Source organism: Photinus pyralis, unplaced genomic scaffold, assembly GCF_008802855.1.
Source record: "Photinus pyralis isolate 1611_PpyrPB1 unplaced genomic scaffold, Ppyr1.3 Ppyr1.4_LG6, whole genome shotgun sequence".
In the NCBI taxonomy this organism is placed as follows: domain Eukaryota; kingdom Metazoa; phylum Arthropoda; class Insecta; order Coleoptera; family Lampyridae; genus Photinus; species Photinus pyralis.
The window spans coordinates 19,702,677-19,720,440 of record NW_022170663.1 but is presented as its reverse complement, the minus strand read 5'-3'; the positions used below and the strand labels follow the sequence as shown (position 1 = coordinate 19,720,440).

General features: G+C 34.5%; 1 protein-coding gene across 2 annotated transcripts; it reads right to left on the bottom strand.

The window, feature by feature from the left end:
- Positions 1-2,688: 2,688 nt before the first annotated feature.
- Positions 2,689-11,921, bottom strand: LOC116174846. Of its 2 annotated transcripts, none has more exons than XM_031492858.1 (4): positions 11,811-11,921; positions 11,666-11,761; positions 3,135-3,239; positions 2,689-2,991 (listed from the first exon to the last, which is right to left on the bottom strand). In XM_031492858.1, exons 1-4 carry the CDS (start codon positions 11,839-11,841, stop codon positions 2,909-2,911), a joined length of 315 nt encoding a protein of 104 aa, XP_031348718.1. In that variant the 5' UTR covers positions 11,842-11,921; the 3' UTR covers positions 2,689-2,908. The 2 variants fall into 2 exon arrangements, with proteins under 2 accessions (XP_031348718.1, XP_031348719.1); XM_031492859.1 differs by having other exon boundaries at positions 3,138-3,239.
- Positions 11,922-17,764: the final 5,843 nt, after the last annotated feature.

The following is a 17,764-nucleotide window of genomic DNA, read 5'->3' as shown; positions in this document are numbered from 1 at the left end:
TATCTCCTTTTTTGCCTGGCAAACCTTGTCTTGGGTAGTGTATGTTCGACAACCCTGTACAATTATTTTTTGAATAGGTAAGAATTTGTTTAAAATCGGCACACGTTATATTTTTAATAATTTGTAAGAATTAATACAGTTTTCAATGTTAAGTACTATTTCTATTTAAAAAAATACTTTTTGTTCTTGTTCTCACTTATATGTAAATAAACTAAACAAATATAGAAAACGAGCTCCTGGGTATGGCTATAGCATGTGCAAAGCCAAATTTTAAACCTGATTGATGTTAGTTTTGCTTTTATTTAACGTGTATATGTATGAAATTTCATTTAATTGCTTTCATAAATAAGAAAGTTGGCACTGCACCTACACACATGGTGCTACATTTGCTTTTATTCCAAGTGCCTATGTATCAAATAGCGGCCAAACGATTTGAAACAGCTGAATTCCGTTTGTGTTAGTGATTTTCTTTTTAAAATTGAGCCCCAGGCGCCTAGGTCCATTGTGTATAACTGTATAGCTCTTAAAATAAAAAGTGTTTCCATAAGAGTGTGTCCAATTTGGACCACTCTGTTTACATTTAGCGTATTCTTTACATTTATGCACGACCCATCACGGTTTTTCCGAACAGACATATCTGCTAGTGCAAATTTAAGTAACGCAATACCACATGTCTACAGCGTGTATCTTTTCAATAGGTTCACTTCACTACGTGATTCATCCGCATTATTTTCTCAGTAAAAAAGTCTAAAATTTTCCTCTATAAAATACCTAGCACTGTATCTACTTGACGACGTCTTGATAACGTTCTAGAAAATTCGCTACAATATACTATTTTCTCATAGATAGGGAACTTATTATGAGACAAACCAAAGTTTCACGTGCGCAAATGCAATTGACATCTGAAAAATTATATTCATTTTCAAGATAAAAACCTATCTTTATGAAATTATTAGAAACCTTCATATCAGAGGCATCCAAGAAGTTCATATTGGAACTGTTAAAATATGATGAACCGGCTGTATGGCTCAGTGGTAGAGCATTTGGCTATAAATCCGGAGGTGGGGTGTTCGAACCTGGGTTGAGGTGAATTTTTCATCTGTGGCAGAGATGAAAATTATCTTAGACCAGTTCCGAGCATTCTACTGGCTACTCCGAATTAGGTTTTCCTGCAGTTTTCCTAATTCGTAAGGTAAATACCGAAGTAGTATAGACAAACTTAAGACCTTCTGCAGAGGCACCACAAAAGCATTATGCGGGTCACTCTGTAATTGGGCGCAAGCCTGTTGAGGGCCCAGAACAAGAGGTGATAATAAATAAATAAATGATTAGGATTAATAAAAACCTACTTCAGGACCTACAGCAGAATCTTTATGAAAACCTACTTAGGATTTTTAATGAAAACTTAAGAACCTTTATTTTTGTCTGTCCGTCCATTCGTATGAACGATAACTCCGTTTAAAAGTGGGCGGCGTGTTAATAACCGGAGTGTCGAAAGATGGTACTCTCAAAGTGAAAATGGGCTGTCTAGAAGACAAGTATCTGTCAATGGGGTAGAATTTCAATTCTGAATATCATATAAAATTATAGGGGGTCTGAATGCATACCATTTATATGTAAAACTTAGCGTTAGTAGATTGAGTTTCTTTTTCAGGTCAAGTATTTATTTATTTGAGGTCCGTATGAGGTTTTAATAACTCCACAAGTTCCGTTTTGGGTTTTACTTGAACTGAGCTTGCCGATTAGCAACAAAATTTTAATATTACAGAAAATTAGTTGCAAAATATCTACTCCGCAAGGTTGAGTTTTTTAAGAAGAAAGATTAAATACAAAAAATGTTTGGGGACATAGCTTCAATGTATTTGGAAATACCTAGTATCTCACAATTTTTTGACAAACTTATTACCTGTTGCACATACATACGTTATATACAGATCTTTGAGATTGTATCCTTTTGAATGAGACAAAAATGTTGTCAATGTACTGGTGATACATTATCTAACTTTGGTTTTCAAGAATGACTAAAACATTCTATACGTCAAGTTCACTGTTTGCGGATTCCAGAATAACTATTTGACTAATTTGATCAAAAACTCATTACAAAAAAGAAGAAAACATGGAAATGTACAGTTAACAATATCGCGGTGCAGAATATTTCCGATTGAAAAGGTCAAAGCGAACACATTAATCAATAAGCTGGAAGACAGACGTACAGAAAAAGGACGATTTGGTGGAATCAAATCGAGGCCCCGGAGGGATTCGAACCCTCGATCTCCTGTTTCAGAGAGGCGCCATACGTTAACTCACCAATGTCAGATGCGCACGTTGCAAATTTTCTTTATTGTTGCATTTCAAGTTTCGTTTTATCAGATCAAAGTGAAACAAGAACAAGCTCCCAGTTTTGCCGGTTCTAGTTTCTAAAGAAATTCAAAGTTTTGTCGTCACATCAACAAGGAGTACAAGCTGATAATCTTCAGCATTTCTAAAACGAAACTGTTTTTCACTTCAAAAATGAAAACAATACAAAGTTTGCTTCTCATCCATCGATCCCTATATTTTGATAGTTGCTCATTTGAGCATTGGCTTTTAAACGTAGGATATACTCATGTGGTACCAGTCATATTCCTTCAAGGTCATATATTCTTTAATGCCAAATACATTTTTTTACTTATTACAGCATAGGTGCACAAGTATGTAGTCAGGCTCAAAGGCAATATTCCACTATAGTACCCGATAACCAAGATATCAGACCCCAAGTAACATTTCAGGTTACCTAATTTCTAAATGGGGAAGAGTCCAAGTTAGATACTAAATAAGCTCACATCATTATTGCTTGTCTCATACTTGAGAAATTCGAACGGCATTACTTATGGCCCTGACTGCATCCTGTGACACAAAAGCAAGACTACTAATTACGAAAATTATATATGTAAACATTGTAAACGAACACGCCTCCATGACGATAATGTTGAGTGATAGCCCTGGAGAGAGCTGAAAAGTGAAATGGTAATGAATTGAAGTAGCCACACCAGACAGTATCTATATTCTTTAACTGGTCCTTCAAAAATTGTAATTTACATTTTCTGATCCAGTACAAGAACATAAAAACAGTGCCAGTACATTCCATAACTTACTACCTGGCACGCAGCTTCGATTGTCCCAACGAGTCATTTTCCACCCATTACCTTGAAAATGATATTCTTCATGATGGTGGTATTTATTCACTCCATAAACTCTAGCTGAAAATAACAGTTATGTCGGTTAAAAAGATAATGTGCATAAGACTAATAATAATAAATAAAAAACTACTAATAATAGAATTTATTGATCATAATGTATCCATTTTTCTTCACTTCCGGTCGGATAGAAAATAACCCCATTTTTTTAATGAGCACCCTCCATATTTTTAGCGCATTTTTTAAGAATTAAAAATAAATGCATGTTATCGTTTGCGTTTTGTCCGTCCATCCTATTTTTAGAGGAATTGTCCTAGAGTCCTGGATTTACAATAGGGTATAGACTTCAAATTTCACTAAAAGCTTTCTGCTATAGTTTAGAGTGCAGGCTGTAGACTATAAGTCTATTTTGAGTTATATTACTTGTGAGATCGATGATTTTCAACTTTGCTAATAAAATACGGATGTGTATTACCTACCAAAAATTAACTGTTTTCTGCCAACTACTGCCCTTCTTTCTCAGGAGGGGGGTTGTTATATCCTTCATGGTACTCTAATGAAAGGTCTCAACGAAATGAATTAATTTCTACCAACCATAGCCCTCCTTCTTGACTCCTTATCGATGCGCATATAATTACTTATATCTTAAGAACAAATTGTCCGAAGAGGGTACTTAAAAATGGCGACTGGGACGTCTGGAAGACACGATATCTATTGGTGATGTCAAAACTTTAAAAGCGAATATCTCGAAAACAGTTTGTCGAAGGCAAAATGAATCATCTGGACGACAGACATATCTAGTGGTGCAGTCGAAGTGAATATCTTAAAAACGAAATGTCGGAAGAGGGTACTCTCAAAGGGCGGAAAGATCGTCTAGACGAGACACATCTACTGGCGATGTAAACAAAATTATGGGTAGATACCTATAAAGAGAAAATGCAATATTTTGGAGAATTTCCCTAAAGACTTCATTCTTCTTGCATTATATACCGTAGATTTTGAATATATGCCAGGTGGCGTTTAATCATCTACCAAAAAATTAAACCTCGAGCATGCTAATATCTTTTAACCCAACCATTTACTAAGCTGTTTCGGTTATAAAAAATGCGCTTTATCTCGTACCCTAAAAAAACACGTGCATAAATACTAGAAACAATATCTTGATCTTTAATCGAAAACACGCAAAAATAATTGTATTAAGAAACATTAAAAACATTATCACATTGGCATTGAAAACCATGTCACTTTTGAGTAATGTATTAAATTTCAACGCCAAAGCAATTATTTTTGCGTGTTTTCCATTAAAGGATAAAGGTATCGTTGCTAGCAATTTTGAACGTCTAATTTGAAAAAAATACGGCATGAGGATAAGCACCAAAAAGAGGAAACTAATGAGTATAGATGAAGAATCGTTTGCGTAAGAGGAAAAAACTGGAACAAGTGGATCGATACCTAGGTACGGAGACAATCCGCAGCTGAAGTAACTGTGAAGATATAAAGATTAGAACTGGAATGGCAAAATGAGAATACAAAAAGGTGTGTGAAACAAAGATGGATATAGAATTGAGGAAGTGGTTTGTCTGGATCGTAATGCTATATGCACAGATATACGTAAAGAACAGATTGCTAACCATAATGCATAAATTGCTTAACAGATTTATCCACTTAATTTAAATCACCTATCTCCTTAAAAGAGCCCTCTATTTAGGAATGTTATTACCACAAACAGTTTAGTACTTGGTTCTTGAAGACGGTTGAAACATTTTCTATGCATTTAACGGTAGGTGTCACTGTAAAAGTAATGTTTTATCTTTTTCTGTAGAAGGAATGCATGATATGATGCATGATCAAGTCGACTCGGTTGCGCTTATCTTATCTACGCCAATATTCGTTACGACGGATATGATATTTAACTATTTATAAATTCTTATTTACTACAACTCACTTTTGCTATAGCATTTCGAGTGTTAGACGGAGAGCTGGCTACGGAAGAAAGTGACTTATCCCTACATGGCTGATTTTTTGTCAAGTATGCTGATACATAATGAAGTAGAAAAAGTCATGTCTGCCAGCGAAATCCCGTGCCTTAAGGTTGGGGTTGGGAGGGGTGGTCAAATAAGTCAAATTTTAATAAAACTGCCGATTTTCTGACTATATTTACCTCTGGCGCCTTTATTTTGAATCGGACGCAAAAAATCAATGAAATGTACAGCTTATCAAGGTACATCTTTTTTGTATTTAACATTTTTCGCTATGATGCTTACTTTTCGAGAAAAGTGCAAATTAAAAAAAATTATAAAATCAATAGTTTCTTATCAATTTAAAATTTCTCAAAAACTAAGAAACTCACAAAAAGATGTAATTGATTTTTATGTGGAGTTTTGTATGCCACATTTGTCAGTGTGTGAAAAATGATTACAAAAGAGTTTTTGTTATGGCCCTTTTAAACTGTATGCATGTGGTTCGTTTCTTGTGAACACGATAACTCAAAAACGCCTGAACCGATTTTTATGAAATTTGGAATGTTTATAGGATTGTATAGGGAATGGCACACGACCTATTTTGGTTTCGGTCCGTTACCATCTTCAGGGTTTTTGAGGGTGTTAAAAGTTTAAAAGAGCCATAACGGCGTAAAGACAATTTTTGTAATTTTTTCGCATACACTGGCTAAGGTGGTACAAAAAACTCTACAAGAGAGTTCATAACAATTTATTTGTGAGTTTCTAAGATTTTGAGCAATTTTAAATTGAACTGTTAAACTCTTTCATTTCATAATTTCTCTAAATTTGCACTTTTCTCAAAAAGTAAGCTTCATAGCAAAAAATGTTACATATAAAAAAAAGAAGTGCCTTGATGAGTTGTACAAAAAAGTCTCATTCATTTTTTGCGTCAGATTCAAAATAAATGCGTCAGAGGTAAATATAGTCGGAAGATCGGCAGTTTTATTAAAATTTGACATATTTGAGCGCCCCTCTCAACATTAATCCACGGGGTCTCACTGGCAGACATGACTTCTTCTACTTCACTATGTATCAGGATACTTTACACAAAAAATCAGCCATTAGCGATAATTTAGTTTAAATATTAAACTGTTATTTATTTTACCCAAAAATTGTTTAAATACGTTAAACAATGCCATTGACTAATACCCCCCCCCCCCACCCCCCAATATTAGTCAATGACAATACCCAAAACGAGCTTATAAAGTTTGCGTTTTTTAGAGAACGTTTGAACGAAATGATATAGAAATCAAGTTGGTTGAAAGTACGAGGGTTTTTACAAAAGTTTTAAATTTTAATAAAACACATTAGATATTTGTGAATGCTTTTTTGATAACAAATCTTAGGAGTCCTACAGGAACTAAGTTTTGATTATTCAAAAATATTATATGTTCGTTGAAACTGTAAAAATTAGCAATAAGTTATTCAGTCCCACAGATGTAACACCCCGAAAAGTAGTTTTATTTAGGGCCTGATTAATCTCGGATTGTCTGAACCGTTTCAATAATACATTCCTGGCTACAGGCTCTGGTGTGTTTCGAGGATCCACAATTTCTGGCAAATAAACCCCTAAAGCAGATCTAAACAAGTAGAAACGTTTTCGCCCTAAGGCGAGTAACTTCAGTGCATTTTCCATAAATTGATCAATACTACCCCAAAGGCCATACCTATGTGCGCTATGTTTACTAGAGGCATATATGGTTAAAATTTTAAAGAAATATCTTCATAAATAAGGAAGTTGACACTTACTGCGCAGTTGATATTGCGCGTCCTGCGCATGCGCTTATTAATCTGATATTTACAATATGCAATACGTTCGCTTTTACTATAAGCATCTTTGGTTAAAATTTCAAAGAAATATCTCCATAAATAAGAAAGTTGGCATTGCGCAGTCTGCGCATGCGCACATCTGATTTTTACTATATGCGATATATGCCTTTACTACAAGTATCTGTGATTAAAATTTCAACAAAATATATTAATAAATAAAAAAATTAACAGAGAAAGCGGCTGCAATAGCGCACCCAACTTCGTTCGAAAATGCGCTAAAAAGCGGCAGAGCGTCTCGGGTGACCCTACGGCGTCATTGAATTTGACCCAATTCTTATAAGCTTTTTACAACCTAATTGTTCCGCAAAAGATATTTTAACCACAGGTTCATGGGTAATTCCATAATCGGTATATTTTGAAGATGTAAATCAGGCATGTCAAACACGCGACCCCCATGTCGCTTGTGGCCCACCGTTCTACAATCTGCGACCCGTCAGGATGTTCGCAGATTATAAAATTGAAATATGTAATTGAATTGTACCGCATGTTCTATTTTGGCTGAGAATCAGCTGTTTTTAAAGATAGTTAAGTTTGCGATTTTTCGCGACCCTGTGCCACTTTTTTGTGAAACTACAAACAAAATCAATCTAGCTACGTTTGTTTCTGGGATACAAGGTGAAAAGTTGAAAACGAAAGGTTTGACTTTTTGGGATGATATCGTATCTTACTATCCATGTAGGATAGAAAATAGGTAAACACTGTTTATTTTAGACACTGTTACGTAGAATCCAGTGGCGTAGGCAAAAAAACGTTTGGACCACCGTTTCTGAGGGTCTGAGGCCCAAAGTTGGCATTTTTTTATATGTGACACCCTGTATATCTTAACGTCCTTTTCCTGATTACATTTATGCATCACACTCACAACCGTATATATTTTTTTTAGCAATGAAAATCAATTAAAACCTTATTTTTACAGTTTTTAAATAGTATACCATGAATTCATGGAGATTTTGTTTTGTTTATTGTATCCACGGTAACTAAGGCACTCGATACCAATCAATAAAAATGGCCGACGGTAGAAATATGCCATTTCAAAATTTTGAGAAATATGATAGAATATATAATTGAATAAAAAATATAGAATGATACATCAATGTAATCACGAAAAAGAATGCAAAGAATGGACGTTAAAATATACAGGGTGTTACATTAAACAAATTCCAAGTTTGGGTCGAATCACAGAAATTGTTTTTTGCCTACGCCACTGGATTCTACGTAAAAATATCTAAAATACGCAGTTTTTATCTTTTTAGCGCATTTCCACAAAAATAAAAAAAAATGCGCTATTGTGACCACTTTGTCCGTCCGTCCGCTCGTTTTGAGACGCTACTAGTTTTTTATCTTAAGAGCTATTAATTGTTCTACTTTTTTCGCTATTTGGTTCGTTATGGTGTCGAGTCTTGCACCAAGGAAGGAATTTTTTCTGTACCGCTTACAAAAAAAGTTATTGTAAAAAAAACAAAAAAAAAAGGTTTTTTTTACCTGTGTTTTAAACATCAAATGCGTTTTAAAACACACGTGCTTTAAAGTTGCTAAGTAACGATACTTCAAGTATGACTTTTGAAACTGTCATCTGGATTAAAAAATCCTCTTAGGTCGCTTTCTGTAAATGCAGAACATTTCTTTGGCTTTTGTATCTATCCTTTGGTTGAAGCTTTCACAAACGCGCGTAATTTAGGGTATGTTTCCAAATCTGTTCCACTTTTTAATCGCAGCGTTGCTTTAAAGTTTTGAATGAATGCACCAAAGTATAGAAGATTTAAATACCTTTGACATTTCCTTCATATATGCCAGCATTATCGTCGTAAGTAACTTTCCTGGAAACAACTTTTCATATTCTTTATAATAGGCTTTACTGTCACCTACCAACGTCTGATTCGGTGTATTATCTTTTTCAACGGAAATCGTTTAATTCACAAAGACGATCAAACGTGTGACATTTCCATGGCAATCGTGAAATTACTGACATGTATTCCGTGACTGTATTTCCTATTTTTAAATTATACTGCAGGTATAATAAAAAATACTATAAGATACACGTGTTAGTCTTTAAAGCACTTGCAACGTTAAAGGCACTCCGCTTTGCGTCGTGCCCTTAAACTCGTTGCGCGTGCTTTAAAGACTTGATTATACACTTGTATCTTAATATACTATTACATGTTCCATAATTTTACACTTTTGCCGTTTATTAACGATCCTAGAGGTCGTTTATAATTTTGCATTGCTGTCTGTCGTCTGCCTGTTGGTCTGTCCGTCTGTTCCTTTGTTTGTCTGTCCCTCTATCTGTCCGTGTGAAAGATAACTTTGTTTAGAACTGTCCGATCGCTTTTACATTTCCGTTAGTTATGAACTGAATTGCATGAAATTCAATATGGGCATAGCTTTAGCCATATAATACGCAATGCCAAAAGTTGAGTCGAATCGATTCAAAATTCACAGTGCCCTTTTCGCATCTTGACCATTTATAAACCGAATTGCAAACTTTTTTAATTATAAAAGTATTTAAATGAAATTTGATACATAGCCACTTGGAATAAAAGCCAATTTAACGCCAATTTCAAAACTTGGTTTTGCGCATGCGCAGTGTCGACTTTCTTATTTATTTACAATTTTAACAAAAGTTGCATCTTACAAATAGGAAATGAATGCAAGTGGAAATGCGCTTTATGTAAATCGTTTACGATTACTTTTTAACTTGTTTGTATCTTACACTGTAAGTACGTGTACATTTTCTTGAGCTGGTACTAATGATTTTATGATTATTTCTACTTTTTCGTTTTATTGTATTATTATTTTGTATACTTTTTATGTTAATAATAAGAAATTAAAATTTTCTTAATGTAAACTTTTTTGTGATGTGGCCTGCAGCTATCTGTGGAAACCTTAAAATGGCCCTTGATGATAACATTTTTTATTTCCGCATTTATCTTTTCTAACTTTTGGACGAATAAGGCTTTTTGAGATTGATATATTTCTGGGTTTGCTATTTCAGCAGCTAATGGACCATATTCTTCAATATCAAATCAATAAGAATTATACACCACAAATAATCTTCATGTGTAAATAAATTAAGCCTTTTCATAGAAAGTTTTTATTATTAGGGAAATAATATTACAAAGACAGTTATCAGTACCGTAGTTTGAATATCGAAGGTGCAGTTCAAATAAAAAATGCCTTATTATACCTGAAAAAATTTAGGAACCTTATTTTTTACACAATCCTAGTACATACAACTACGTCAACTGTTTATCTACCTATTAAATAGCAAAGGAATAAATCTGTAAGTATTTGCACTTGATTCGCGTACTCAACACCAAATAAATAGTTAAAAAATTACTTAGTTCAGAGAAATACTGCGTATCTGCCCCACTGACCTAAATAAAAATAGGGGTCAGTGATCTGCACTTGTTGATGTACTCATAATCCACCAACATAAAGAGGAGAAATCTGTAGATTATTGAAGAATGAAGATACCTACGGTGGGTTCGTTCATTCGTTGTACCCTGTCCAGAGAAAATGAATACTTTCGAAATTTGCATTAGGGATTGCGTCTTTAATAAAGCAAATTTAATTTCCTCAAATTTTTCCTACTTGTATGCAACCCGTTATACTTATTTGCATTACAGCTGCGTTTACTAAATTTCCATTTAGTTAGCAATCTGTTCTTTACGTATATCTGTGCTATATGGTTGTGAACCATAGACAATAAAGACGGACGAAGAAAAGAACAAAATAACAATAAAAATTATATACCACAAAACTACTTACATTTGTGGCAATTGGTTGTAAGCTCAAAATATCTGAGGTAAAATGTAAGGAAAATTTAGACAACAATTTGGGTTTGGGGAAACTTCCAAATTATCTTCATTCATTTGATAACGACGTGTATTTTGATTAAGAGATCTCAAAATGATTACTTATCCACTAAGATTGGAAACAAGACCTATTAAATTATTTCTATGTCTCAAGATAAGTTTTTAGATTGGTAGCAATTTTTTTATAATTTTGGATACCATAAAAAGTTGCTTTTATTGCTTTTAAAAAAAACTGTTGTTTTGAAGATTCAGTGTTCGAGACAAAATTTTCACCCTGTATATATATTGTGATTACTCTAACCACAGATTTAAATATACTTTAATCTGTGCTCTAACAATTAAATGTCACATTAAAGTAATGCATTAGCATTCGGATATTGCTCTGCTAATTACATTTGACATTGATGTGAATATTTTGGAAGAAACAAGCTAATTGAATAACCCATATTTACAACTTTTCAGAAATATATTCCAATTAGTTTTGTATATAAATAGACTTAACTGGTTGCTAGACACCCTGTATGTGCTTGATTTTTAATAATTATTTTGCGCGTGCAACACTCATAATTCGAGCACCCTGTAGAAGAAATATCCGCAAAAAAAAGAACTCCGATATAGTGGACAATTAGAAATTAACAAAAATAATGTTAACTTACCGAACCAGATAAAAACAAGTAGGTACTCTCAATAAAAGCTGAAAATCACTATTGCATCATTCTGATATGGAGCAAAATTATTACATCGATCAAGCGCTTTTAAAGTTCCCTGCACTTACCACCGAAAGAATTGCGAATGATGCACAAACCAAAGTATAAATTTATGGTCTATCAAAGATTTACATTACCTTGCCAATCATGCGGCCTTTCGGAAAATCCCCGACTTTTCCAATAGAGTATATCGCAGGGATTTAATTGTCGGGATCGATGCAAATTCTGTTTATCTACAAAGATGTGTAATTATTATTATCATTAAATCGTTTTAGTAACTACCTGTCCGTTTTTTCTTGTTTACTTCTGCCATTTTTGTCAGACAATGCAAATAATTAGTTGATCAAATTGCACGTGGCGCAATTAATTGCAATCTCCAATGACTACCACTATCGTAGTATGCCTGGGTTTCGGTTTCGGCAGAGAAGCAGAATCACATGTTCAGAAAGCAGTCGCCATTGCGCAAGCGCGGTAATTTTTTCACAACTGAAATATCAACTCCTTGTGCTTGTGCAAATAAAATGAATTTACTGTTAGAATTGTTTGATTTGATTTAAATCCGTATCTTTTAACTTTCAAAATATAATACAAAAAAAATAATTTAAATCAGCCTGATCTGCGGAATTCTTATGAGTACCAAGGGTTATTTTCATGAAAAACGAATCAGGCTACTATTACACAATTTGAGTTTCATATAAGTAAGACTCTTTATACGATGTATACAATTTAGAGAAACTCAGTGGTGTAGATGGGGAGATCTGGATCTGAATCAAAACCTCGTTGATAAAATAAAAATGGTCAACAGCTTCTTTATTTTGGACTTTAGAACAATATGACATGACGATTTTTCTTGACATTGTAATTCTACACCCAGTGAGGATATCGTATACAGGGTGTTCCATTAGAAAAAAATGCGGTTTTGTCGATATTTTGAGAATGATACATCCAATTGTTTTTCTATTTTCACATTGTAATTAGTGTACAAAAACACACTGGTTTTCTAATTTAAACGATCCTGTATCTCTTATAAAAACCAAGTTTGAAGACCTTACAGCAGTACAGGGCGTCCTATTAATAAAGGTCACAGACCATATCCATGGAACCGTTAATTGCACAGCTTGGGGAAAAAGATTTTGCGGCCAAGAGAAATCGCTGGAAATTATTTTCAAGTTTCTAGGGTTACCGCTAGCGAAGGTTCATGGATAAAAAGAAAAATTATTTTTTCCTAAATTTTCATCTTAGGTATTTGATAATTTATCGTTTCGTTTGAAATTTTCAAGAAAACTTCCAAAGTTTATGTGGATGTCAAACCGCACCATCTACCGCTCATCACATTTACTAAAAAAAACTCTATATCAATGTAAAATGTGATTACACGCTCCCACCGCTCATATTTTACGAGCTAGACCAATATGCGCTGCATCAAAATGATCCAAAATTCATACAAGATTGCGGTGCGTGTATTTTTTATACATGTTTGTTCAGTATATTTTAGGGGAAAAAATCATTTCTCTACTTAAACTAAAGTCACTAAATATAGAAAGTACCGCAATCCATTGGGCTCGTGTGTTAGAGAGAGAACGCATGATTTTTGCCCAAAAATGGCGGAAGTTACCAGATTCTAGTAACTTTAATGTTAGGGATTGTTCCACCTGTTTGGAGATATCTGTATATATTTTTATAAAACATGACAGTACTATGAAGTTAGGTTATAAAAATGACAGCTATCCAGATTTTATTTGTCAATTTTTTTAAGTTGGCAGCAAATTTGCCCAAAAATGACGGATGATTGCGGTACTTTCTATATCTAGTGACTTTAACTTAAACATGAATTGTACGCCCTCTACCGACAAACCTAGAAACTTGAAAATAATTTCCAGCGATTTCTCTTGTTCACTTTTGTTAAAATCTTTTTTCCCAAGCTGTGCAATTAATGGTTCTATAGATTTGGCCTGTGACCTTTACTAATGGAACACCCTGTACAGTAACAACAGCAGTGAGTAATCATTACTCACTGGGTATCACTTAAAGAACTCACCAGGGATAGCAATTAGAATCTTGTATGCAAACAAAAGATTCCTGTCCTAGTCCTTTAGTTAGAGAATAGAATATCTCTTTGTAATTTATGTATAATACCATTGAATAAGTATGATTATTTATTCAATGATAATACTGGACTCGTCCTATTTAGATATTTAAATTAAATACGACCCTGGGGCCATATGGGTAGCTTTTAACTTCACATAGGTGAAGACCTTAGCGATAAGGCATATTCGTCGAAATTTAGCGTAGATTTAAAAAAATTAATAAAAACTAGGGCGTCTCATGTATCATACCGAGGTGTGAGTTAATTTCCGTAAGTTGTATGAACCTTAAAGTATTTTCGCTGAAACAAACTCATTGAATAAACCATTTAGTTTCTCATAATAAAGGACCCACTTCGCCTCGTTGAACATCCTATATAGTGTGTTCCTAAATATGCTCCAAAGACGAAAGGATTCATTCTTTGGCTTATTTTATGCTTAACGGTGAATATAAACATATAGCTCCACATACGATTCGTTACCGATCTATAAGGGTGTTATAATTTACACTTTACACTTTAAACCTTTAATTTCTAAACATATTCAAATACAAGAAACAATTTGTGATTGTATAGCGGATTAAGTGGAGAGAGTAGCTAATTAGCTAAAACTCCGCCCGCTATAAAATAAAGGCTAAAAAATTTCAAATGCAAACTGTAAAAACGAATAAAAACAAGAGATTATACAAGTAAAGCTACTGGGCCATTCCGAAAATTGATTTTTATTTTTTTTTCGCGATAACGGTCGCAAATACGAAAAAACTACAAGAGACCAAAAAGTTTCCCAACATATCAGAAATTCAAATTCTTATTTTAACTTTAAATTTAAATGTTTAAAGACAAAATTTATTATCAAAATCGGACATCCACCTGTAATCGTACGCCTTGTGTGGATAGCACATGCTATTGCAAATTAGTTAGGTATTACAAAAATTGAATTTGTACCGATTGGAAGTTTGATTGTTTTGAAAAAAAGAGAAGGTCTGTACCGTAAGTTTAATTTAAAAAAATATATATTATCTAAGTCAAAACACTTTAGTTTTTTTCGTGGATTTAGGAACCCTAGAAGGAATAAGAGCACCTACTATAATTATTACAAAGAAAAGAAACGAAATTAAGTACGTACCATCTCCGTCTTCGCTCTAAACTAATTAGCAGTCAGCGTCTTAGTAATCCGTTAGATCTTCACTTCATCGGTTCGGCCTCAAAAATTCATTCAGGCTAAGTTGCATTATCTTGGACTCTTCTACCGCTACCGATGGGTTTGAGACCTACTTACAGAATCGAATGCAGATAGTAAGAACGTTGAGCAGTGACTCAAATATTTTACCTGTTGACAAGGGGGCTCCGCAGGGATCAACACTTGGGCCTCTTCTTTTTTGCTTATGTGTTTCTGACATACGCACGTTCTTAAACGGTTTGTACATCCACAGTTACGCAGACGATACATACTTAATTCATCAAGCAGGGTGCTGTATTAGTGGACAGCATAAAACAAATGTAATAAACAATTTTTACTAAATGGGCTTCCAAACTATTTTTACTGCGGGATACATAACCATTGGGATTAATGGTTCCATATTGTTTACAAATTTAAGAAAATTACAACTGGTGAGTAAATATCTAAATCGTATATGTACCTACATCGAGACCTACATTCAAATAAAGTTGAAACTAAGTACCTACTATAACGTGACTGACGCTAATAGGAATAATTCGAGATAAACCGATTTAAAGAGGATTCTCGAATATAATGCATTTCAATTAGATCAGGGGTACGCCTAATGTAAATCAAAAGAGGCACTTTTAACTACACTTAAGTGTAACACAAATAGGATTCTTAAAGTACTTCTTTTAGCTGCTCATAAATTAGTATTACAAATTGGTGTAGGCATACGATTGCTGTCGTTAAAGTGTGCGCACATTCGGGCAAATACCAACGAATGATTTTCCACCACCGCAACCATGACGTAGAAGTAATTTACAATGGTAATCAGTTGACTGGACCATGATTAAGTGTATGAATACGAGATTTGCTGCGAAATTGCTTATTTGCATCCCTCATTTCATCACGCGAGGGATGCGGACACTTTACATTGATTTAAAGGTGTTTGATTTATTTAACAGCGAATTTGCGACTCTCGGCATTACATCGAGCGATATTATAAGCGCAATAAAGTGCAATGCGGGCCAGAATCACGTAAATCTATACCGTAATCGAATCTAGAAAAGCCCTTTACCTATGAATAGGAATAACAGTGATCCAAAAACGATTACAGCTGCCAGAAATGAGCATCAATAAAGCCCCTCGAGGTTTCGCCCCTTGATGTTTGAGAAGGGGTGCACTCGCACCGAAGGGGATCGGCGGGTATTCTTTATATCATAAATAAAGTGCATAAAGGTAATGCATGTAATATACACATAGACACAATCAAAATGCTGATTCCCATCTTCCCTACACTGCATTATGCTAATAAGCTTAGCACGAGCACTTTTCGTAACAGGTGCATATAAAAAAATGGTTTATTATACAGGGCGATCCATGAGGCGGATACTTCAATTAACAAGTAATGACGGATAAAGGAAACCAACTCATCTATCGTATAAAATGAAAGAAACCTCCTAACAAGTAAATAGACAAACGAATGAAGAAGATTCTTTGGGTAGATGGTAGCTGTAGTAATGTTTGATTTCCCAAGAGTTCCGGCCACAATGCAACGCGCAGACGGTATTCGCATATACCTCCACAAGCACCACACACACACACTCTCTCCGCGAAAACTATTTGCAGTTTCCTGAAAATGACGCGCACCGCCAATTTCAAGTTTATCGACGCACCAATACTTATTCTAAATGAGTTTTTTCAGTGACTTCCAATTTGCACTTTAATCGAATTACACCCTCCTGCAAACGTTTCCGCACAATTTTATCGACTCTTCTCCTTAAACGGTTGGCATTAAAATAAAGTTATATACGCCCTGGGTTTGCCGCACGCAAATTTGGCATGTTTTTACCTACTCGTGCCTACTTATCACACCCCATCAATTCCTTCACACGTAGTCATTCCGATGCCCGTTTTTAATTTCACGTGTAATCTAACTAAATACGTCATGTTTTTAATGCTGCCAATTGGAATCGTTATATTCAGCACAGCAAAAAGAGGTGGTGCCAACTATCTTGTATCTTGCTGACTAGTCTTCTTCTGATCAAGAGAGTGACCTTATGCTGAGCTAGCAATCGTAACCCAATAGCACTAATTCAGAAGATGAAATATGATATAAATCTCAGACATCTCGGCTCGAGAGGCTTCCGAAACACATTAAGAAACAATGTTCCATAGAAATTAGACGACTCAAGAAAACCGCACCACATTTGCGCCGCGGTTAACTAATTTACCTATTCTTCGTCCACCAATTCAACCGGATAAATTTTTTTTACTCTGTGAAATTTCTATGATATGCAGTGCCCAAATTGTTCTACCCTTATTCTCAGTCTCAAAATTTCTAACTTCACAACCAAAACATAAAATTGTGCAAATTAAGGGCTACCGTTACAAACATTATCATGTTCCTTCCCGGAAGCAGCTTAAATTACATTTAACTGGCACATCCTGTATACGGGAAATCTTTTCAAATAGGATCAAGGTCGTTCACCAGGTATTTTGAAGCACGCTATATATTTTTTTTAAATAATTATTACCATTTGCTAATCTACGGTGGTGAAAATTCCTCCCTTAAATTGAAACACAAAATAAGAATTACATGAAATACAAAATAAAACCATTGGAGTTATGGACTTTTGGTCAATTTTTGTATTCATAATGTGGTAACATAAAGGACGTTTTAGAAATGTTTTCGAAATATCAGACTTGTTTTCTCCCAAATCCCTCCCTCTGACTGCTTTACGAGCAGAAGTTTTGACATCATCAACACCAAATCAACGAGAGGAGGTCCTTTCGGTAAAATTAATGAACTGGGCTTAAAGGTGCTTTAGTGTAGAGTTTACAAATTTTAGGGGGGTGTATTGTCACAATAGAGGGAAAATCTTCAAAACGTAGGTAAAAGATCCGTTCGTTCGCAGGAGCATTGGCAAAGTGTCTGAATACTTATTTTAATGGGATCGTTAAAAAGTAAGTCTGAAGTTCTGAATCCTG